The sequence below is a fragment of the Solea solea genome, chromosome 7, assembly GCF_958295425.1.
Source record: "Solea solea chromosome 7, fSolSol10.1, whole genome shotgun sequence".
Taxonomy (NCBI): Eukaryota; Metazoa; Chordata; class Actinopteri; order Pleuronectiformes; family Soleidae; genus Solea; species Solea solea.
In genome coordinates, this window is record NC_081140.1 from 29,865,688 (window position 1) to 29,889,923 (window position 24,236).

The window sequence follows — 24,236 nt, forward strand, 5'->3', positions numbered from 1 at the left end:
ATGCAGGTGACAGAGATATTGTCTCAATAAAAAAACATTAGCACAAAGAAAGCAGATCCACTTTTCTATGTTGATAAGAGCATTAAAATGAGAAGAAATAATGGGACACAAAGAAATCAAGGGACATTTAGAATAGATACAAATGTGACATTAATGCGATTAATCGTGATTAAACATTGTAATCGTTTGACAGAATGAATTAAAACCTTGAAACACGGAACACCGACAACACACACAAACCAACGACTGCAACATACACAATACTAAAATATCATTCAAAGAAGAAATGTTTAAAAACACTCTCAGACACACACTCCACACTGTGGGAGGGACCAGGATGAACAGGTTGAGATGGTTTGGTCACATGTGAAGGAGGACATGAGGACAGTTGGTCTAACAGAAGAGGACACAAAGGATAGGACAAGATGGAGGTAGATGAACCCTGAAAGAAGACATTTGAGTTTGGTAAACATTCATGAAAGTAAAGCAGACACGTGTAGTTTCACTCTTCATACAACAGCAGCAACTGTTGATCCTTCAAACATGTCTTTAGTTTCCCTGGAGTTGAAATCCCTGATGTCTCTGTCTGTTCACTGCAGGACTGGCAGTGGGGCTGGGACTGGGGGCCATCGTAGAAGTGGCAAAACAGTCACTGGGAGGCAAACAAACAGGAGGTGAGAGTACAGCGTTCTCTTCTCACATGTCCTTCACTCGCATCCAGACCCCACGGTCACTGCTAATGTGTCGGCACCTTCCATTCCACCTTTTGAGCAGAATGACAGTCGTAGCCTCAGCAGCAGTGTGACGCACATGACGACACTGGTGTTGTGTCAGAATAAGAACCTTACAGCAGCACAGAAATATTCTGCAGACTGAACAAATATTTTAAATGAACTGATTCTAATGATCCAGTTACACCAGTACTTCTCAAATAGTGGGGCGAGCCCCCTTGGGGGGGCGCGGTGAGGTATCGGGGGGGGGGGGGACGGGCAACTCATACAGTGGTTTATACAGATAAATAAATAAATATTATCAGGTTCACAATAGTATTTCAATGGGGGGGGGGGGGGGGTGAAAACATTTCTGTACCCTATGGGGGGCATGACAGAAAATAATTGAGAATCACTGAGTTACACTGAAAACAACGGCTTTACAAGTCACTAGTCACACTGTGTGTGTGTGTGTGTGTGTGTGTGTGTGTGCGCGTGAAACAAAGTCACGCCAGTTTCACGCAGCCGTATATTGATGACTCCGCCCACTAAACCGTGCCGTGACGAGGCGAGCCGGGACTATAATAATGACTCCACCTCTTCTACATTAACATACAGACAAATATGAACCATTTCAAGATCAGGAAGTTTTTATTGTCATTATGAGGACATAATTAAATTTTTGCAGAGACTCCCGGCTTGAGGTACACAATAAAATAGCAAAAATAACGAAGGACTTGACATTTAAATAGACATGACGAAAGGCATTTAAATAAGACACAACAAGAGACTTAACACTTAATGAGACACAACAAAATATAAAAGTAGTGGGATTTATTCAGGAGCTTAACCAAAGCTTAACCAAGCTTAACCAAAGCTGAACCAGAACGTTGTCTATATTTCAGGTGTAATAAATAAATGCTGTTTTTCTGCAGACACGAGCGCTCTGCTCGACTCTGTCCTCCTGTCCGAGGCGAACGCCGAGCGAATAGTCAGTACTCTGTGTAAAGTCCGCGGAGCCGCGCTGAAGATCGGACAGATGCTGAGCATTCAAGGTGAGCGCTGGAGGGTCTGCGTCGCTGTGAAGTTCTGTTTTCATGTCCACGCTCGTGACCTGTGTTTTCATCACCTCAGATAACTCCTTCATCAACCCTCAGCTGCAGAGGATCTTTGAGCGCGTGCGACAGAGCGCAGACTTCATGCCCACGTGGCAGATGAATGTGAGTGGAGGACGATGGTGTTGCACGTGTTTGACAGATGAGATGCACTGGCATTGAGGGAGTTCTCGTGTGTGTGTGTGTGTGTGTGTGTGTGTAGAAGGTTCTGGAGGAGGATCTGGGTCCTGGATGGAGAGACAAACTGTCCTCTTTTGAAGACAAACCATTTGCTGCTGCTTCCATTGGCCAGGTGCATCATGGGGTATTAAAGGATGGTCGTGAAATAGCCATGAAGATTCAGGTATGAGGTGACACATACACTCTCCATACTTCTGTCTTTGTCTTGCTGTGCTGATGAGTTTTTTATTCTCATATGATTCTTAGTATCCTGGAGTAGCAGAGAGTATCCACAGTGACATTAATAATCTCATGTCTGTGCTGAAGATGAGTGTGGTCCTGCCTCAAGGTGATCATGCTTCATATTTGACTCGTTGATTATTCTTCATTGTCTTCATTGTCTTCATTGTCTTCATTGTCGTGGTGTTTGTGTCTCCACAGGTCTGTTTGCTGACAGCAGTCTAGAGGTTCTTCAGCGGGAGCTGGTGTGGGAGTGTGACTACAAGAGGGAAGCAGAGTGTGCCAGCAAGTTCAAGTATGTCCAGCACTGACTCATAGCTATTGATTTCCATCGCGTATTTTCATGTTTTTACAGTTGGTAATAAATATGTTTAGTTGACATTTAAACAGAATACTGAATCCAACATCGTGTCTTGTCTTGTGTTGACTAACTTGATGGAATTTTACTGACCGTACGTATTCTGCCGTCTCCAGGTCTATGCTACAAGGAGATGACTTCTTCCAAGTCCCCGACGTGATTGATGAGCTGTCAGGAAAGAGGGTTCTGGCCATGGATCTGGTACAGGGAGTCCCACTAGACCACTGTGTAGACCTGGACCAGGAGACCAGGAACCAGGTATGTCTCACAGGACTCAGGGAACTCCTCAGTGTCTCTTTAACAGCAGCCATACACTGACTTCTTCATGTTTTTGTCTGAAAGTAAAGTACACATTAGGAATAATGAATAATAACAGAAAAGTCTTCTCCCCAGATCTCCTTCAGGATCCTCCAGCTGTGCCTCAGGGAGCTGTTTGAGTTCAGGTTCATGCAGACGGATCCAAACTGGTCCAACTTCTTCTACAACTCAGAGACCAACAAGGTGAGATGATCTGCTGTCCATGATGTCCATGATGTCCATCACACACACACACACACACACACACACGATGACACACTGGGGTGTTTGTTTCAGGTTATTCTGTTGGACTTTGGAGCATGCAGAGGTTACCCACAGTCCTTCACAGATGACTACATACAGGTAATTATACTCCAACTACTTTAACAATCCATTAATGAGAATACTTTCTGCTTTCTTTGCTCCGTTTAACCTCAATCATTTTGGTTTTGTGGACAAAACAAGAACAATTTGAAGTTAGTGAAACACAGAGCAACATTTGTCAGTGTGTTTGTACCAAACAACTGAATGATTCAGTGATTATGAGTTAGTTAGTTGCTTTTTTGTTTTTTAAATGATGAAACACCAACCTGTGCAACAAGGTTTGTGTCAATAATTCAAATGATTATCATCATTACCACACACACACACACACACACACACACACACACGGTTTGGAATGACCGGAAAGGTGCAGGTTACCCCTTTTGGCATCTAAAAGAAATCACTAGGACTGTATGTTAGTGAGCTAGAGTAAATTATTAATGATGATGATCATCATTCCTGATTATCACCACATTTATCGCTTTTTACCATCGTGCACAATAAACATTTTTTATTCAAACATATACACACACATTCATTTTGCACCATCTACAAATACCAATAGTAAAATAATAATTGACATATACATTCTTAAAAAAACCAGTATAGTATTAGTGTTTCCACAGAGTATAACTGTGTGTGTGTGTGTGTTGTGTAGGTGGTGCACGCTGCTTCAGTGGGGGATCGAGCGACTGTTCTTTCCAAATCAAAGGAGCTGAAGTTCCTGACAGGCTTTGAGACGAAGGTAAAATCCTTTATTTATGACGTGTTTATTTATTTTATTTAACCTTTATTTAACCAGATAAAAGACTTTTCAAAGGTGGATCATAAGTCTGAGATTGCAGCAGAGGAACATATACACCCACCCAGCTTTCATATTGTTACACTCATACTGGAGTCACTTGTTATGCTTACATAAAAAAACCGGCTCCTCCCACAGTCCAAAAGCAAAACGAGGTGACTTAGACATTCTGAGTTGGCCTTGTGGAGGATAAAGGAGAGAAGTGTTGATTTGTGTTTCCAGTAAAGAATGAATCTTTGACCTTCAGGTTTTTGTCGTATATTTGTATCTAACACTCGACACAGTGTGTCTGAGCTCCACACTGCCTTCTTTAGAGCCACGGTTGTTGTTATGAAGGTCTCCGTCTCTGGAATCACTATCTGAAAAACAGTTATTATTTAACATCATTTAAAAAGGCTCTCAAAAGCAACCTCGTCAGTCAAACTTCATAAGTCATCCATGTTATTGTCTTAGATATTTTTATTGTCTTACATTATTCAAACATGTATGTTTTTTGTTGTTTAGTGTATAATCACTTAGTTGATTGCTTCTTTCTTCTACTTATTCTTGTTATCATTTAATTGTTATTATCGTTATTCTTCTTCTTCTTCTTCTTCTTTTTATTATTATTCTTATTTTTTGTCTTCAATTTACGTCTTCATGGGAGAGGTTTTCATATAAGCACTCACAGGTTTCATACCTTTCCTTCGTACGTCCCAATCATAATAATTATTTTACATTATTTTAAATTATAAGTGTATTTCTATACAGTCTTCCCCCATCCGTCTCTCTCCCCCTTTTCATGCGTCACTTTCAGAACCAGCTGTTTATCACTGCTGACTGCTGCCCCTTCTGGTAGGTTTGTGTCACTGATTTTCTCTCTGAACAAAGTGACACAAACCTTCACTTTACTGGCACAAGAGTATAGACGATAACAGCATCACAACATGTTGTTAAGATGTTGGAGACTGAAGAAGGCGTGAAGACTTCTGTGGGTCTATGGCTGCGACGTCTCCCTTGAACATCTGTGGACTCTCCTTGTTTATAACTACTGTGCGTTATAAATGTCACTTTATAACGCACATTACTGCTGCTGTCGTCATATATTATTACATATATTATTATTAGTGTTGTTGTTGACACGGGTGGTAGGAAACCTCATTTTCATCCTCTGTGGATGTCTGACTGTGACACGAGTGCGCAGGGACCATCTACAAAAATGGAATACCTACACCTATAATGACTTTATGGGCATTCCATTGTATTATGAAGATGGTTTTAGCTTATATTCTCAATACAAATTCCCAGAAATGATGAAAAATCATTCGATAGTGAGTTACAGTGATAATATTAACCATTATTCTGAACGTAGTATAATCTATAGGAGGTAATGAAGTGTGTAGTAATTACACTTTATTATGGTGAAGATATTGAACATTTGCTTTGTCAGTGCTGACATTTGTAGACGGTCCCTGCTCGCTTGTATCATCTAGGATTACTGTGTGGCTTAGGGCTGATTGTTCTTTCATATCGTTTCACAATCACGTCATTAATGCACGGCATTTTAACGCTTTCTCCTCCCTCTGCTCGACATCAGGCATTTGAGGACGCCCACGTTGAGGCCGTGATGATCCTCGGTGAAGCCTTTGCTTCCTCTGAGCCTTTTGACTTCGGCACCCAGAGCACCACCCAGCGCATCCAGAGCCTCGTCCCCGTCATGCTGCGCCACAGGCTCACCCCTCCTCCTGAGGAGACTTACTCCCTGCACCGCAAGATGGCCGGCTCTTTCCTCATCTGCTCGAAGCTGAACGCACGTATATCATGCAAGGACATGTTCCTGGACGTGCACAAGGCCTACAATCACAGGAAGCAGGCGGCACAGGCGGCACCGGCGGCACCGGCGGCACCGGCGGCACAGGTGGCACAGGCGGCACAGGCGGCACAGGCCAAAGCATAAACCCTCAGGAACAAGGTTACTACCTCACTAAGCTGAGGGGCTTCTGTGAAGAGGAACCCAAGGATCGATTCATGAATTCACACGCGTTGATGTCAATATGCAACTGACTGTATGACAGAATGCTCCAATGAATGTGAAATTGAAAACCATTATTCAAAACTAAATCATTGTTCTAAACCATCACTCATACTAATGTCATAATACATTAAACATGGATGAAGGCTTGAGGAGAATGTTCCTTACATCTCTCTGTCACAGTACACACATTATCAACTATAACCAACTTGACTTTTTAAAAAGCGAGCTATATTCCCTTTCTGTGTTGCCATGGTTGAAGTGAATGAATCGTTACGTCCTGCTCGTGTGTGTTGGCGAGATAAGAATGGGATTTCCTGTCATTGAGGACAGATAATAGTGGTGCCTGTATAATAACACTGTTGACACACAAGTGCTGTCCTTATCAGAGTCTAATGATAATGACTGATCATGGTTTTACATTGTGACGCTCCATAACTGACACCATCATTTATTACTTTGTAGCTTTGAAAACTTGTTTTTTTGACACTTTGTAACATAAAAGACGAAATGCTTTTATTAAACAAAATCAAATGGAGAAAATATTCATGTGCCTCACCAAGTGTTTTCAAGGATTCTTTCTACTCCATACAGACTTCAATCTCTTTTTCTGCAGAAGAGTTGATGCTCAGACTGGACTGTTGAGGGTTGACCGCCTTCTTCATGACGTACAATGGTTTCCTCTCCACTCAGGTTCAGTTTACTGCAGAAAACCAAACATTTATTTTTCAAACTTTAGCTGTTTCATAAATCATTACTTTCTTTAACTCTTTTGTGCCGTTTCACTTTCAAAACACCCGACATGTATTTAATCACGATTAATCGCATTAATGTCATAGTTAACCCACGATTAAACACAATTAATCGCATATTTGTATCTATTCTGAATGTCCCTTGATTTCTTTGTGTCCCATTATTTCTTCTCATTTTAATGCTCTTAACATAGAAAAGTGGATCTGCTTGCTTTGTGCTAATGTTTTTTAAATTGAGACAATATCTCTGTCACCTACATATTTGCACTTATTCCTCTTATTGTGAGAGACGCACAATAATAAGAGAGGCTGATATTGTGCGGTTAGTCCCGTGGTTTGATGTGTTGTTGCTGTAACGAGCTAATCCGAGCTAAAGGAGCTAGCGGTCTTCGGAGGTCCCCTTACTACGGTTCAGGGCCTTCTACGCCTGAGTAGAAGTGAGTATTAAACTGAGTATGACTGAGTACTAAATAATATATATGTAATATATGTAATTTATTTATACAATACATGTAATACATTTTCTCTCATCTATGTTCTAAAGTTAAGTTTACTGTCAAGTTCCCATCAGCAATGAAAGGGTTACTGAAACATGGTATCCAATCAGAATCGTCCGTCTCTATTAGGCCCGGTTAGCTGGCTCATTCATTGGTCATTGGAGAGTGATGGGCAAATGATTGACGTCCGAACAGCGCAGGTCTAACTGCTGACCACGCCCCCCAGAGTGCTGAGCGCGGTTGAGAGAGAGAGCAAAATGGCGGCCGGAGAGGAGCGCGATGTTGTGGCTAGCTTGATAGCATCGCCTTTTTCAAGGCGGCCTTTCTCAGATAAACTTCAAATAATAGAAAATGGAAGTCTAACTCCAGAACTCGAATTAAAAGAAAAGCTTCTGAAAGTGGAAAGACATCTTAAGACCTAAAATTATAATTAGTTGTTGACGTGCGTACAGCGTACCGGAAGCTGCACAATGAAAACTACGGTTGCACTTTGACTTCCGCCGGCTCAACATTGAACTGACAGTCATGGACACACGTTTGGCAAACTTTGAGTCCAGGAGCCGTCAGACCTGCTGCACTTTGTGACCCATAACGAGCTGCTGTGTCCCCTCACCTGCTGCTGACCAGCCCCGTGTCCACCTCCCCCGTACAGCGGTCTTACTAGGATCTGAAGCGAATCAAGACACACGCCAGAAACTAGTGGACAGGATCGCCTGGGAGCTTTGGTACTGATGTCCATAGAGAATGGACTTCTTTTGGAGCTCAAGTCAAAGGACAAACTTCACTAAGCTGCCATCTCCACTTCACAAGGAAAGACCGACGAATGTAAGGTAAGCTTATGTTTTAAGTCACATCAAGGGCGTCAGTTTGTTTATAAAAGCTTATGTGTGGTTTGAAAAGTGCTGTGTAATTCATCCGTTTAACGTTTAAACACAATATGCACCGCATTACAGTGTAATGAGTGGCTCTGACACTCCTATTAGGGAAAAGGAAAAATAACACGTACACATACAAAAAACTGAGATCCCCTCGCGGGTCCTCTCCCCGGCCGCCGGTGGACTGTGCCCCGCGTCGAAAGTGAGGCCGACACGCGCCGGCCGAGGTGGGATCCCGGAGGGGCCGCGCGCACCGCACTTCGTTGTGTGTTTGGTTTGTTGTGCGCTGTCCATGGTGATGAAATGATAGCCTCGGGTCGGCGTCAGCAGCGTCACGGGGTGACCTCGTTTTATATGGCTATGTTTGCAGTATGTTTATTTAATTTCAACTATGTAGCCATACTGGTCTCCAGTTTTATGAAGTTAATGTTGAGAATGTATCTTGACATGATGACCTGGAGGGAGAAGTAAGGCAGGCTACGAGAGCTTTGGGTCCGTTTGGTTTCAGGAAGGTACTGTCCATCCAGACAGTTTGAGATGGTGGACGGTGGTGATGGATTTGGTGGAGATGTACAGTTATGTGTAACAGTGTAACAGTGGGAGAAGTTAGACCACAGTGAGTTGTATGACGTGTCCAGGGGTAAAGGCTGAAGAGGGCGGGGCCAAGCACCGAGCCTGGAGGGACGCTGGGGTGGGAATTGCAGTTGTGGACGGCGACGTACTGGTGACGACATGTTAAACATTTTAAAACAAACCTTTTACCATTTATTTGCATTTTCTCCAGTTTTCTTCCCACAGTCCAAACACATGTAGAGGTTAAATGGAGTCTAAATTGTGTGTGAGTGTGTCCTTAGTGGAGGATGAAGCAGTAGGCAATGCATGAATGAAAAAAAGAGAATGAATTGATTGATATCTTTATTTCAAACGATTACAATTAGATGAAAATGAATAAACAAATGAAGAAAAAAATAAATATTATTTTTGTTATTGTTATTATTGTTGTTATTATTATTGTTATAACAACATAAAAGGCAATTTCAATATAGTATACATTTGACGCGTTCGAAAGGGGATAGGAAGAAGCCTAGGCTTGTCAGGTCCTAAATAAACTAAACTAAACGGATAATACAAAAAGGGAAAAAAAGAAAACTACTCCAACCAAGAAAAACAGAACAAAACAAAAAAGAACTAAATGCGACATCAACATCTGTTAGACTTCCATTCTCCTTCTTCCTTTCTGGACTTTTCAAACACGTATGAATGAATATAGACAATTCTTTGAAGAACACGGAGCCGTCAGCTCAGTGCAGCAGTCACGTCTGAGTCGCGGCAGCTCTTTGACCACACGGTGGCGCAGTGCGGGGCCTGACACACAGCGACGCTCCTCTTTTCTTCCCTCTGTGGAAAACATCAATGGACAGAGTGGATTTGCATGTCCGGCTGTCTGTGCCAATGGTTGCAGTGCAGAGCCGGAGCGAGCGGGTGGAGCCGGAGGAAGCAGCTCAAACACTCACAGCATCCGACTGCGATCCGCAGCGAGCTCTGCCTCAGAGACCGCGTCGCGTCTCTTCCTTTTGTTTTGATCGCGTGCGTGAAACACAGTCGCGGTTGTTAAAGCTCCATCGGTGATCTGTGCAGACACGAGCTCCATCTGCGGCTCCGCGTCCACGCGCTTCATCGCATTCACAGCTCGGATGAGGATGCGTTTGTGAGATTACTACTTGTCAGTGGACGTTGTTTGCTGTGTGTTTGTGTGTGTGTGTGTGTGTGTGTGTGCGTGTGCGCGTGTGTTCGGGGTCCTGGCTTCACACAGAGCAGAGCACGAGCGGGGAAGCAGATCGTCCGTCCTCTTGGGTGAGTTCACCGGATTTCCTCCACAACTGTGACTCTTTTAGGATCATCTGCATACGGAATGAATGAATGAGTCCGTGATGAGGAAGTGAACGATGTGTGTTTGTGAGGCTGCTGCTGAGCTGTGCATCACCAATGGGCCCATATCTGTGTGTGTGTACATGTACACACACACACACACACACACACACTGCATAGAAACTTCCAAGCACACAGAGAGATTCCACTGATTACACAGTTATTGTTATTTACCTCTAACAGTGTATAAATCATGCCGCCCTGCACCTTTATTTTGCTGCTATTATGGTCAAACTACAACAATAACTACGTCACCAGCAGGTGAGGGAGTGACTGATTGAGCCATCAAGAGTTTGGCTGATTATTGGGTAATTGTTGGTTCATATTTCTTCCTTGTTTTTTCCCTCTCCTCTGACTCCCCAGTGTTTGCTCATTGTGTGAACTGTTGGCTTTACAAAGTATCAGTATCACAACACACACACACACACACACACACACACAGACACTCTTCACACATGCCTTCATATATGGACCCAGTAAATGCTACTCTATTGTCTGTGGAGCTCCATCTGTTGTGTGACATGGCATTCCTCAGACAGCCAGTCATGTTAATGGGATGGTCCTCACTGCCTCACACAGACAGACACACAGACAGACACACACAGAGAGTGTCATATTGTGTGTGTGTGTGTGTGTGTGTGTGTGTGTGTGTGTGAACAGGCAGTGCAGGGCTCAGTGTGTCTCTAGACCAGTGGTGTCAAACTCATTTTAGTTCAGGGGCCACATACAGTGCAATTTGATCTCACGTGGGCCAGACCATTAAAATAATAGCATGATAAACTAGAAACAACAAGGACTCCAAATGTTTCCCTTTGTTTTACATTTAATAAAGTATTTTTTTTTAACAAAACATATTATGGACAACATGAATTTCTTGAGGAAAAATAAGTGCAATTTCAACAATATTAATTTGTCCATTTGCACATGTGCATTACAACTATAGATCACAGTGGATCTAAAAAAACACATTTAGTCACAGGAATAACCTAACTAACCATGGAACTGAAAAATATGGTATTTAACTTTATTTTATTTATTGTATGATTACAACCTAATCATACTGCAATTCATCCTTGGACCATCTGGTGGGCCGGCTCTGGCACGCGGGCCATATGTTTGACACCCCTGCTCTAGACCAACTGCATGGACAGTTCCAGTTTGGACAGCTCAGTTTGTCTCAGGTTGAGTTGTATTCAGTTGAGTTTGGTTGTGTGTGTGTGTGTGTGTGTGTGTGTGTGTGTGTGTGTGTGTGTGTGTGAGAGAGTGTATGTGTGTGTGTGTGTTTTCTCCAGGTCTAATGGACACTCTAAATTGACCATAGGTGTGAGAGTGAATGGTTGTCTGTCTCATGTCCTTGTGATGGACTGGCGACCTGTCTGGGGTGAACCCCGCCTTTCACCCTATGTCAGCTGGGATTTGCACCAGCGCCCCCGGCGACCCTCATGTGGAGGGTGACTGACTGACTGAGTGAGTGAGTGAGTGAGTGAGTGAGTGAGTGAGTGAGTGAGTGAGTGAACAAAATGCTGATTTATAAATGGTTCACTCCATGGCCCAAAGTCACGGCACACAGGATTGTCGATCCACTGCTGCCTCCATCGCTGATTCTGTTGTGTTACTTTGCGATTTTGTTGTTTGAAAACATTTGTTCAGATTGGCTGAAATTTGGTCCAGAAGAAGAACTAGAGGATGGTAGATGTGATCAAGGGCTGAGGGAAGAAAGGTTTAAGGGGCTATCTAGTGGTCGAAGACATTTCCTGAAACGATGTGGTGTGTATGGGAAACTTGGAACTAGAGGATGATAGGTTTGATCAAGGCTGAAGGAATCAGAGGTGTTAGTATATGAAGTCAAAACCATGGGCTTCCTCCATTTAAATGGCTTCTGCATCAGTGTTGTGAGTCAGTCATCAAAACTAGAACACACATGCACACACACCCGCACGCACACACACCCCTTAGGCCATTTCCTGTCCTCCACAGCGCTGATTGCTGCATTAGGACTTGGCTTTTTTTTTGTTCGCACACTCATACACACTCACTTTCATGTGCACACTCACATTTGAGGGGGAGGGCTGGCCCAGCTGAGACCACAAAGAAGCAGGGATCAAGGATCATCCAGCTGGCCAATCAGGTTGGAGGAGGAGGGCGTTGCCCCGGCCTTTTGTGCTGGTCAGGGTGAGTCTGTCAAACAAGTAGCTAAACTCCCAGCCTCAGCCTCACAGGGCTTCCTCAGAGTGATGTGGAGTGAGGCAGCTGCAGGTCAGGGGACTGTCCAGTCCACATGCACTTCCTTATTTTTTAGTTTATGACCGTACAGTATGTGTGTGAGTGTTGAAAGTGCAATATTATATACTTGTCGAGTGGCACTGGATGTCGCAGTCAACGTGTCAAACCAACACAAAAATGACGGTGACAGCTACTTCCAGTAAGCTAACATACCTATTCTTAGTAGGTGCAAATGGAAACACATGTAACATAATGTATCTAAGATTATAAATCAATTCAAAACTTCCAGAAAACGACTATTAAAAAACATTGTTTCAGTGTTGATTGGCTTAGCCTGTTTCATTTTAAAAGAGCTGCATCCTTACAGCGTTTTATGATTATAACTGAGCCAAGGTGTGCCGTATGCTCGACCTAACTTTGTCAGGTTATACCCAGAATAGTGTGCATAGTTGTGCAAGTTTGGCTTTAATACATTTTCTTTTTTTACTTTTTTTTATGGATTTGAAAAAAGGCAATATACACACAAGGCAATCCATTAAAAAAACAAAAACTTTGCAAGTTAATTTAGCACAACTATGAATTAAGGGTTAGGGTTGTAAAAAATCTAATCAAATTCCATATAAAAACACCTAATCTTGAAAACATTTTACAACAGCAGAGTAGACGCCAACTTTCTGTGTACTGAATCAAAAAAAACCTTGTTTTAATTATTTAAAAAAAAAGAAAAAATCAAATCAATAGAATTGATTATCAAAGTAGTTGGTGATTAATTTAGTAATCGATTAATAGTTGCAACCCTAGTATTAACATAGGTAATGTATGTTTTCTGATATCTTGTGAGGCAGAATGTTGTTTAAAGGGCGCCGACAGCCAAGGTAACAAGATGTCAGACAACTCGTCTCTTCGAGTTGGAAGAGCATTTTCCTGGATTGCCACAGATCCAGAGAAGTTTTGAGACGTAGAAGAACGGGAGTGATGGGAACAAACGCAAGCAGTGGATTACATGGTTAGCTCATGGTAAATCATGGACTCAAGTGATTATGTAGAAACGAAGTGGCAAAGATGGCCCGGGATGGAAAGTCTGCATGGAAAAGTGGATTTACGACAGAAACTCCTCTCCTAATTAGACATGACCTGTCATTTCTTACAGGACACACACACACACACACACACACTTCCTTCCATCCTTGGTGTCTGATGCCTAAGTGCCTTCAGTATGTGCTGAGTGGAGTTATCTGATTTCTGCTGGCTAGTTAAATGCAACCACTCCTCTCTCCCACTTACACTAGTTCCATTAGTGCACACACTAATGGCATGTTCACAGACACACGCCTGTTGTTTTGTCTGTGCCTGAGTGTTTGAGTTGCTCTAATTGTTTGTGAATTATTCTTCTGTGGATTAATCAACGGTTGTAGATGTGGATTTGAACGCCTGTCTGGTTGGCACTTGTATGAGGGCAACAATTTCTGTTTCTCTGTGTGTTTGAACACACCAGGGATGTTCACTGTGTGTGTGTGGGTCAGTGATTATCAGTGTATTTCATTGCTTCAGTTGCTTTTTTCTCTGCAGATAACAAGGAAAGTTGATCTTTCTCAGTAGCCACAACTGATATTGAGTATCGTGCTCATAACTGTCACATTGAGATGGAAGAGTTTCACTTTCTCTTTCACTGGTTTTGTGATTTATTTTCTCACTTTCCGCTTATTAGCATCGGCTTCATTTGCTGCTTGTAGTGCTGTCGGTTAAACACGTTGTTAACGCAAACCCATTTTGACGGCGTCAATTTTTTTATCACAAGATTAATGTTCTTTTTTGGCCTGGCAAACTTCGTAGTTTTATTCACATGCTGTTGCAACAACTAGTAATGTTAGAACTACAACACCACACTGGATCTAGCTAGACCGGAAACACAACAACAGGCTCACTGCGAGCCGGCCAGAGAGTAATAAGCTAACGTTCCGTCATTAATGTGCCATTAATTGCGAGTTAACTATGACATTAATGAGATTAATCGCAATTAAATATTTGAATAGTTTGACAGCACTAGTTGCTTGCCAATTGTTTTGCCACATGGTTTGTTCCAGATTACACTTAGATGTTCTATAGCACACATGGGCAACATATGGCCTTGTACCTGCCGCACACGTCTCTTCGCCGACGCCACAGTCCGACCAAGTGTGATGTGATCTATATGGAGATGTTACAATGAGCTCAGAAGGTCATCTGAACTCTCTAATCTTGTGTTTTTTACAGTGTATTGACAACGTGTTTCTACTTTAAAGGCAAAGAAAAAGCCACACTTTTCTGAGTGTGTGTGTGTGTGTGTGTGTGTGTGTGTGTGTGTGTGTCTCAGTAGTAGACAGAAGCCATGTTAAATATTCCACAGCACAGAGGGGCCTATTCAATGTGACAGGAGAGGAGTGTCAAGACCCAGAGAAAGAGAGAGTTGGCAGCCAGTGAGCTGGGGGTGGGGGGTGTCAGGGAGTGGGGTGGAGGAGCAGGATGACACTCAGAGCAGTTTTTACGGTTGGCGGCTTGCATCTGATGGACGTGTGTTGCGTCACTCTACAGGCCAGTCTGAGGAGGTCAGAGACACTGAGACAGACCTAAAGGATGGAGGACACACAGGGTTAGGTTAAGGGTCAATGTGAGGCATTTAGCTGTGAACACACAGGACACACACCTGTGTGTGGGGGGGGGCCTCCACCTGAAGAAAAAATGCACACGTCTTCATGTTTGCTCTGCAGTACATGTAAACATGTCTGTGTTGTATGGTTAGGATGACGTCAGGAAACATGAGCGACATGTTCACAGGGGGTGAAGGACTGACCATGGAGGTGATGACGGTGTCCACATCTGTCACTGACACAGTGGAGGTGATGCTCGTACTCAGGTTACTCGCTATGACTTCCTAATGAAGCAGCATACTTAGTAGTGTTAGCGCTGCACTGATTACAAACATATAAGAGCTGCTTGTTGCAGATATAGTGGATCATATGCTGTTGATTTATAAACATAAGCACAGGAAAGACTAAGTTTATTTTTAATGATACAATATTCATTTAATAGGCTACAATTTTCAACCAACATTGAAAACAAAACCTTTTTTTTTTGTTTCTAAGTGGGATTAGAAATAGGTAAATAATTTTTGTCAAAACCCATTTCATACAGTTCCTCCAATCATCATGTAGAAGCCCAGCGTCCAGAGAAGCTGAGCTTCTGTGGAAGTGACGTTGTTGCTCACCGCAGTGATTCTGTGTTTTTCCTTCATCCGTGATAAACAGCTGATTCTGAACGGCGAGTGACGAGTTGTAATCGCGCTCTAGTGCACGTTTAGTGTTGAAATGTAAATACAACACCGTCCATATTTGACCACATTGTAGAGGAAGCTGAACAATCACCACTGATACGTTCGTGTTCCTCGGGGGCCCAGTATAGCTGGTCAATGAGACTTCCACTTCATAAAACATTCTCTCTGTTTCCTGGTGCTATGACTCATGGTTGCCATGGCAAGGAGCTCTGGCAGCAACGCAGCCGATCAGGAGCATCTGACTTCACATGACTGTCCTCCTTTCATCTCTCTAAAGTCGTCCTTTTTTCGCCCTCATTCCCACAGTGTTGTCTTCAGTCTTCACTCTACGTTTTGAACGGCAGGTGTCACAACCTTTTGTTTTTGTTTGTTCTTTTCAGCTCCTCCTGTCTCATCCTCTCTTCCATTGTACCTCAACTTTCATCACTCAGTTTCTTTACATACCACTGTTGCACTTGACTTCTTCTCTCCTCTGTTTACATTCTGTATGCCACATGTGGCCCAGCTGTTGGCTCATAGAGAACAGAGAAACACAATGGGAAGTATCTCTCCTGAAAATCAAGTCAGTTATTCTGATAACACATGCGGGAAAGATGAGTATATAAAATGTCAGGAAAAAAAGAAGAATGAAAAACTCTGTAGTGTTGTCCAAACATGTTTTATGAGATTTAAATGAAGCTAAAACATCAACAGCATGACCGTTATAGTATGTGCCACCTTTGATAAACATGCTATCACATGACTTAAATTCACTATTAAATACAACACACAAGTGAAACAAGAGTCCTCGTTATGTTTATATATGTTAGTTATATATATATTTTATTTCATTTTTTTCTCTCTTTTTTTGTGACCAGGGAGATGTGCAAAGTAAGAATTTCATTGTGCAGTGTGACGTCTGTCTTAACTGAACATATGACAATAAACCTCTTGCATCTTGAATCTTGAATGTTTTATGTTCATAAGAAACCACAGAACATAAAACACAGAGGTGCAAATTAGGAAGAGAGGGGTCGTCACTGTAATAATGAAATAATCTGCATGTCAGATACAGACACAGTTCTATCACTGTCACTATCTATACTATACATCATTTGTTTAAGTTGAAACTGTTGGAGGTGAGAGGTCGTCAGACTTCCTGACAGGAAAACGTAACCTTTCACAAACAATGGCAGGGAAACAAAACTCACTTCTCATCTTGAATGTTAATTCCTGTGTAAAAATTAGAAATGAAGAAAATTCAAAACAAGAAATGAAAATAAAATGTATTTGCTCTTGCAAGAAACTTGTCTCAGAATTAAAGGCACATTGTGTCAAATTTTAGCAAGACAAAACGCTTATAGGATAAAAAACTGGAATCACCTCCACCCGTTTTTGGGTATACGCCCACACTGAAGCGTCATGAGAGGACAGTAGTGGAGCACTGCTGCATCACTGTCGGTCAGTTTGTCACTAAACACTCTTGTTAATTTATGCAGACATTGACTGTAGCTCACCTCTGCGTCGTTGGCTGACAGCTTACCGGAAATAGTCAATCTGGCTTATTGAAAACCAGGAAGTGACCTCCACAGGAGGCCCTTCCTTCCTGTGCACATCCACCTCTCTCTACTAACTACTGTTGACCTACATTCCACTGTTCATTCACTTGACTTTTGACATTATAGTCCTTATCCTGTTGTAATTTGTATATTCACAGTTACTTACTTACTTGTTCATTTCAAGTAAGTGACCAAATTTGTCATAACTGGTATTACATGCTTAAATATTACCTGCTATTATTACCTCCATGATTTCCTACTTTTATGTCTCTCCCATTGCTGTACATCCCACAACACCATCTCACCTTTTGGAAAATAGTGCTCATTGGCTTCAAATACTAGTATCTATCTATCTACCACTGATACCATTACCACTGATACTGATACCACTGATACCATCAACACTGATACCGATACCAGTCCAATGCAGTCATTTTAGACCTTTTAAACCATTTCAAGCTATTTGAAAGACATAATTTACATATTAACATGTTTACAGTCTGTGCATAGTGAAGCATGTGATATAAATGATACAGTCATACTGGACTGATACTGACTATCGTATCGGCTAATTTAGAGTGGATTGTTCCTATTGTGGCAGCTTATAGGGAACATGAATTTTGAAAAGGCGGTGACCTGTGGGCATTTTCTCCTCTTATAATCCTTTCTGTATTTTTCTCATGTCCTCTCAACCCCTGCTTCCTGAAAACCTCCTCATCCCCTTGTATCTGTAGTATTCTCCCAGTCCTCTCAAAATCTGTCTCACTTTCTCCCTTCCCTGATTGTCTGCCCCTCTTGGTCAGGGGACGTGGCAGCCTCTGCCCGCTGGCTTCCAGAGGAACAAACTGGCCTTTGTCTGCCTGAACTGGAAGACGAGTAGTTTGCCTGCCCAGTAAACCCCACAGGCCCAGTATTCAGATTTGTCTTTCACAAACTAGCCACCCAGAACGCCTTTAAATCAAGGTAGAGCCTTCCTGGGCTGTAAGTATTATGTTAGACGCTGATGACTGCTGGGAAGAAATTGAAATTGTCATTCTTGAAATACAGTAAAAGTTATAAATTAGATATATTGATTAAAAAATACATAGAATTGATAAAATGATATATATGTATGTATATATGTATATATTTATTTATATATGTGTATATATGTGTATATATATATATATAAATATATATGTATATATATATGAATAGGTATGTATGTGTATATATATATACATATATAAAAATCAAGGGACATTTAGAATAGATACAAATATGCCATTAATTGCAAGTTAACTATGACATTAATGCGATTAATCGTGATTAAATATTTGAATTGTTTGACAGCACTAATCACCATATATTGTTGTTGATGATATTGTCCAACTTTTTAAAGTAACACATTAGGATTTGCTCTCAGGATCCGCCCACAGCTGTAAACCATACTGTGAACTCTGAACCCTGCATTGTGTCACTTAACAGTAAGGTGTCAGTAAACGGTGATGTGAAGATTCTCTCCACTTCCTCTGGCTGCACTGGAATTGAACTTCATACCACATCCATGTCCTTTTGGGACGGGAAATCAAAACCCTAACATTGATTTTCCTATCATATCTCATAGATAAAACTACTGGGCATTATTGCGTATAAGACGATCCTTCACATGTCATTTCCACAGCTTTTCGCTGTTTTCTGAAATAAAGCCAAGGTCATTTTTTCCAGTTTGTCCTGGCTTCAGACCTCAGGTCCTCTAAGAAGACTTAACGAGCCCATCAGTGGATCAGCTGAAGCTTTATCACACATTTTATTTTGGAGATGCTTTGGCGACATGCGACCGATGAGGAAATGATTTGATGTGATGGGAAAACGATGGTGTGTTTAGGAGCAGCTGTTCATTTCTGTCCCCTGGACTACCACCCTTCTCTCTGTCTGTCTCTTTAATCCTCCTCAATCCTCAGCTCCCTGTTTTTCAAGAATATTTGTGATGGCAAAAGCAGAGGAGAAAAACATGGATAAGTGGTTGTGATTTTTAGCTGAAGGGCTGGACAACAGTGTCACTTGATATGGCTATAAATATTTCTTTAGGCTATCACGGGCTATATATGAGCTATATTGTGATATAAAGCTGCACACGGGTTGTTTCTCTGGACTCAGGAAAGGTTTTCTTTTGTTTGTGCTTCTCAGAGTGACAACACACTGTGAATCAAATATCATCTGTATCACATGATCTTAAACTACACATCTATAATATGTCATTTCTAATATTTAATGTAGAAATGTATTCAGTGTAATACATATGATGATGATGATCAAGGCAACAGCCTTTAAAACACAGATACTTTATCACAATATGACGATATCCAGACTCTAAGACCAGGTCTTGTCTCATGTGGTGATATAGAGTCAACACTCTGTCACATCCTTGCATGTGCAGTTCACCAGATGGCTGCTAGACTCTCTGATTGTGTGTTTGTGTGTGTGTTTATATGCTGTCTGTGCTCCACACAGAGAATGTGTTATTGCTCTTGCTCTGCATTCTTGAGAGACAGAGGAAAATCTCAACCCTTTCTAACCCCCTACTCTCAGCTGTTGACCAGCTTTGAAGCTTCCTTTCACTTCACACACACACACAGAGGTTTGCACAGCTGTTCTTCGTAGGACACTGCAGTGACTTTGATTCATGTGGACAGTCCAAACGAATCATTATCCTAAAACTTAACAGTAACCAGGTAATGCCTAACCCTAACCTCAACCTTCACAGCTAAATGCCTCACATTGACCCTTAACCTAACCCTGACTTAAACCCAACTGTTACCTAACACTAAAAAAGCACATTCAAGTTGTGAGGACAGGTGAAAATGTCCTTGTGTGTGTGTGTGTATATATATATGTATATATATGTATATGTATATATATATATATGTATGTGTGTGTATATATATGTGTATATATATATATGTGTGTGTGTATATATGTATATTTTTGTTTATATACATATATGTATATATATATTTTTGTTTATATACATATATGTGTATATATGTATATTTTTGTTTATATACATATATGTGTATATATACTGTATGTATGTATGTATGTATATGTGTATGTATGTGTGTGTACATTTCTCTATATAACTTAAAAAAGGTTTCCATGTAGCACAACATTTTTGAATACGTCCTCTTGTAGAATAGCGAATCTTCTCTGATACCACAATTGATCCACAATTGATCCACATGTTAAAGGTTGGGGGAAGTTTCTCCTTCCACTTATGCTATGAGAGATGCTATCATATTCTTGCCCGGCGGTTAACGTGAGCATCTTGTGGAGTTATTCCAAATATGGCAGTGATGGCGGAAGCTTCGATAGGTGACCAACCCTTTTTAATGGTTCAAGTCTTATTTCATGTTACAGCAGTGTGAGCAGAGCTTTGGTTAACTTCGCTCTTGCCCACTCACACACACACACACAGAGATCCTGACACATCTGCACAGTCAGAGTGGTTAAAAATACTGTTTTGTTCTCATGTGTGTATTTACAGTGCAGGAGATGCATCCAGGAGGATGGAGGCTGTGACATAGATGAGTGTGTTTTTATGTCACAAAGCTCCATGTGTGAGGCCCTGCAGGTCTGTGTTATCTCACACAATCTGTTCCTATCTAATATTCAAACTGCTCATCCTTGAGGGGAACGAGACAGAGGAGAGGAAATGAAATGAAAAGAAAGGAGACCAGAACATTGCCAATCAATCACTCTGTTCGTGCACTTCATTTCACGCTGGTCTAAGTAAGCGTTGGCTGCATCAGGCTTTTTTATTTACACAAATTAGAGCCCATTTATTTTGCGTCATCTTGTGACCGGCCTGGTCACAATTACAGGAGGTAAATGTGAAGTCATCCTCCATTGACTATTGATAATCCATCCGTTATTTAACTCATAATGAACTATAATAGCATATGAAAACTTCATTTCATCTCATATTCTAGCACTAAGGAAGATTCCATGTCCCAGCCTTGCCTCACCGTCCTGTATGAGTCACTGGGTTTGAGATGTCAGAGCAGGCTTGCTGGGAGACGTCTGCTTAAGAATAAGAATAGTTCCATATCTGCAGGGCTTTTGTGTCGGGTGTGGTGTGCTGCGTTTCACCATGACTGAATCCATCACTGTGTCATGGAGCGATCGCGGAGACGATCTCCTCCTACTGACAGATGGTCGTGTGTGTGGTGTGTCTGCGAGTCTCTGCTGACATTTGGGTGAGGTTTCTTTGGTTTTGTGTGGGGGAGGGGAAGGGAGGTTCCTAGAGGAAGAGGAGGTGGAGAAGTGTGCGGAGAGGTCAGCAGAGGCACAGCTGGTGAGACCCCTCTCTGACCAGCTGCTGCCTCAAAAGAGGCTGTCAGCAGCCTGCCTGCATGTCCCTGCTCCTCCCTCATCACTGTCCCCCTGCAGCTTCAGCACAGCTGGTCCATGTTTTCTTCTACCACTGTGTGTCCTGACCTCCACAGAAGAGAAGAAAGAAAACCCCTTCCTGCATTTACACACACACACACACACACACACTCAAACTTGCTACTGTTCAGGAAGTTATCCAATAATTATCCGCTTTTCCACTACGTGGTCCCAGCTCGCCTCGCCTCGGCGCGGTTATGTTGCATTTCCATCAGTGATAGTACCTGTTTGTTTGTACATATGTTCTCATGGCTCTTGTTTTTGTCCACAAACCAAAATGAACCAGAATTGTGTGACATTTAAGAAGCTGAACTTGTTTTTAATGACAATGACAGAAACACTCAAACCGATTCATTGATTATCAAAATAGTCGACGATGAATGAAGTACACATTGCAGTTTAATGGAGAGAGATCTGCTCAGCTCTCACTCTGAGACTTGATTTTATCCCACTGAGCCTGTAGGTCGGATACGAGCTGCCTTGATGTGCTGTGGGTAAATTGAGTGGAGGCTTTTACCTCGATAAGACCCACTTACGGGACCAGTTTTATTCTATGGAATTAAAGTCCTCTTGCCAAGCCTGGAACCCTGAGCTTCTCCTCTTTATTCTGTGCTGCCTGGGCACTGCAGTTTTATTCATAATGCACCTCTCACGCATGACAATACACACAATCCATAATAAATCATTAAAAAGAGTACATCATGATTTAAGAAGTTAAAAAGAGCAGAAAAGAAAGTAAAATAAACTCCAGCATATATATATATAATTATATATAGACACATGGATGGAATAACCTCAGAGGTGTCAGATCCATGATTGGTCCAGGACTGCACTGCTTCACGGCAACAACACTTCATTCTGATGGATACGTCACTTCAAGCAGATTTTCTGTCCCAAACTATAAACCAAACAACTATTTGGAAATGAATGAATGAATGAATGAATTAGCTGAGAGAAAGTTAGGAACTCTGTCTGAAAACATCTGGCCAGCTCTGTGTCATTTCCCGCTGATGGACTCAAAGACGCTAAACAAAAGACGCACAATGGGGCAACAGCGGTTTAGTGGTAGAGTGAGTCGTCTTCCAAATAAAAGGTTGTGGGTTTGATTCAAGACTCTGCTAATCTACATGCTGACGTGTCCTTGTGTAGGACACTTAACCCTACATTGGTCCTGGCTGTTGTGTATGTGAATGGGTGAGTAAATGGATGTGAATGGGTGAATGGCAAAACTAGTGTAAAGAAGCTTTGAGTGTTCATCAAGACTAGAAAAGTGCTTTATAAATATCAAGCATGTGTGTGTATATATATATACATACTGCATTATATGTATATATATACTGTATTGTAGTGGAAACAAAACCAAACCATGCCGAGCCAAGGTGACACTGCCTAATATGATAGCCATGGTCAACAGTTGGGCATGTTTACCATGCAGTTTTCAATAAAGCAGATTTGTTGTCACAATTCTATTTCTTGAAACAAGACGATTGATCCTTCACTAATAACACAGCAGCTTAAAACCTTATGCATGTCAAAAAAGCTTGTTTCGGCTGAGATATGACTCAAAACAAGATGTTTTCAAGACTCTTCCACTTAACAAGATATTCAAGACATGATTTAGAGTTTTTGCAGGGTACAAAGGGTAATCAAAAAGTGGCAAAGCCAAGCTGGCAATTTATGTAACCAGGAGAAATCAAAAGTGCATGTGAAGAAGCAGCCTCAGTGTGGTGCTGTAACACCAAATGCATGAAATTTTGTTTTTTATAAAATAGCTGTAGAACATCCTGTGCACTGTCTTTAAAGAAAAACTTTACTTTCTGAGCACTTTAGCACAATGTTTCCTGTAAACATGTAAATAAACTAAAACCAACTAAACCAAAAACCTTTCCAAGTTCAAAACTGCCCTCAGGGCCACCCAAGATGCGCCCCCCCCCACTGCAGACGGTGCAGTGGTGCTGCCACACCCTCTCTCTCTCCACTCTCCTCCCCTCCTCAGTGATATTGTTCTCTGGATGATAAGGCCCACGTGCCCTGCTATTCAGCATCCTGGTGGGGGGAGGCAGCCTCTTTGTCTCGCTGCCATTGTCCCACACACACACTTCCATTTGATGGACACACGTGTTGACAAAAGCCAAAGGGACCCGGGGGGGCGGGCGGCGGAAGGGTTTGGGGCACCACTGGCCATTATTCTCTGCGGTGGTGGCAGTGAAAAGACGCGTCGGCCATCTGTGGTGTGTGTGTCTGTAATCTGTAGCTCGAACACACACACACACACATGCACGGACACTTCTAAAAGGACCCCTCTCTTTTGTCACAGCACGCCCATTGAGTCGTCTTCCCGTTGCTTTTGATGCTTGTTTGTTTTGTTCTGAAGTGTGGAGTGGAATATAGAGTTGACGTGAACCTCGTATCTTTAAAAAGAAAGTGACGACATGAATGTTTCATGTCGTCTGCTCGTGTCAGAGTGACTTAAGTCCAGAGTGTGCCACTAACAGACCTGAACATCAGTCCACGTTCCTGTCTATGGCCCTGGATGACCCACATCTGTGGTTCCTGGATGTTCATAAAGGACGTTTGACATCACTGACTCCTGTAGAACAGTGATCTGTGTTACTTTACCGTCTTCTTCTATTCCTTCAATCGTTTAGTCACGTTTCACATCGTG

The 24,236-nt window shown here is 42.0% G+C and overlaps 2 protein-coding genes across 6 annotated transcripts in view; both read left to right on the forward strand.

Moving 5' to 3' along the window:
• coq8b (coenzyme Q8B) overlaps positions 1 to 6,561 on the forward strand; it is a 9,739-nt gene extending 3,178 nt beyond the window's left edge. The window contains exons 6-17 of one of the 2 annotated variants that reach the window (XM_058633991.1): positions 600 to 674; positions 1,646 to 1,765; positions 1,845 to 1,930; positions 2,028 to 2,168; positions 2,252 to 2,333; positions 2,426 to 2,519; positions 2,699 to 2,840; positions 2,976 to 3,083; positions 3,177 to 3,242; positions 3,862 to 3,948; positions 5,582 to 5,884; positions 5,921 to 6,561. In XM_058633991.1, coding sequence (XP_058489974.1) covers positions 600 to 674; positions 1,646 to 1,765; positions 1,845 to 1,930; positions 2,028 to 2,168; positions 2,252 to 2,333; positions 2,426 to 2,519; positions 2,699 to 2,840; positions 2,976 to 3,083; positions 3,177 to 3,242; positions 3,862 to 3,948; positions 5,582 to 5,884; positions 5,921 to 5,941 — 1,325 coding nt within the window. In that variant the 3' untranslated portion in view covers positions 5,942 to 6,561. Of the gene's footprint in view, positions 1 to 599; positions 675 to 1,645; positions 1,766 to 1,844; positions 1,931 to 2,027; positions 2,169 to 2,251; positions 2,334 to 2,425; positions 2,520 to 2,698; positions 2,841 to 2,975; positions 3,084 to 3,176; positions 3,243 to 3,861; positions 3,949 to 5,581 lie in introns of both variants that reach the window. The other variant, XM_058633990.1, reaches the window with a different exon arrangement.
• Positions 6,562 to 7,520: 959 nt separating this feature from the next.
• Positions 7,521 to 24,236, forward strand: part of numbl (NUMB like endocytic adaptor protein) — a 41,871-nt gene continuing 25,155 nt past the window's right edge. For 2 of the 4 annotated variants that reach the window (XM_058633981.1, XM_058633983.1), the window contains exon 1: positions 7,521 to 8,095. In XM_058633981.1, coding sequence (XP_058489964.1) covers positions 8,010 to 8,095 — 86 coding nt within the window. In that variant the 5' untranslated portion in view covers positions 7,521 to 8,009. Of the gene's footprint in view, positions 8,096 to 9,298; positions 9,995 to 24,236 lie in introns of those variants that run through there. The other 2 variants (XM_058633988.1, XM_058633987.1) reach the window with 2 other exon arrangements.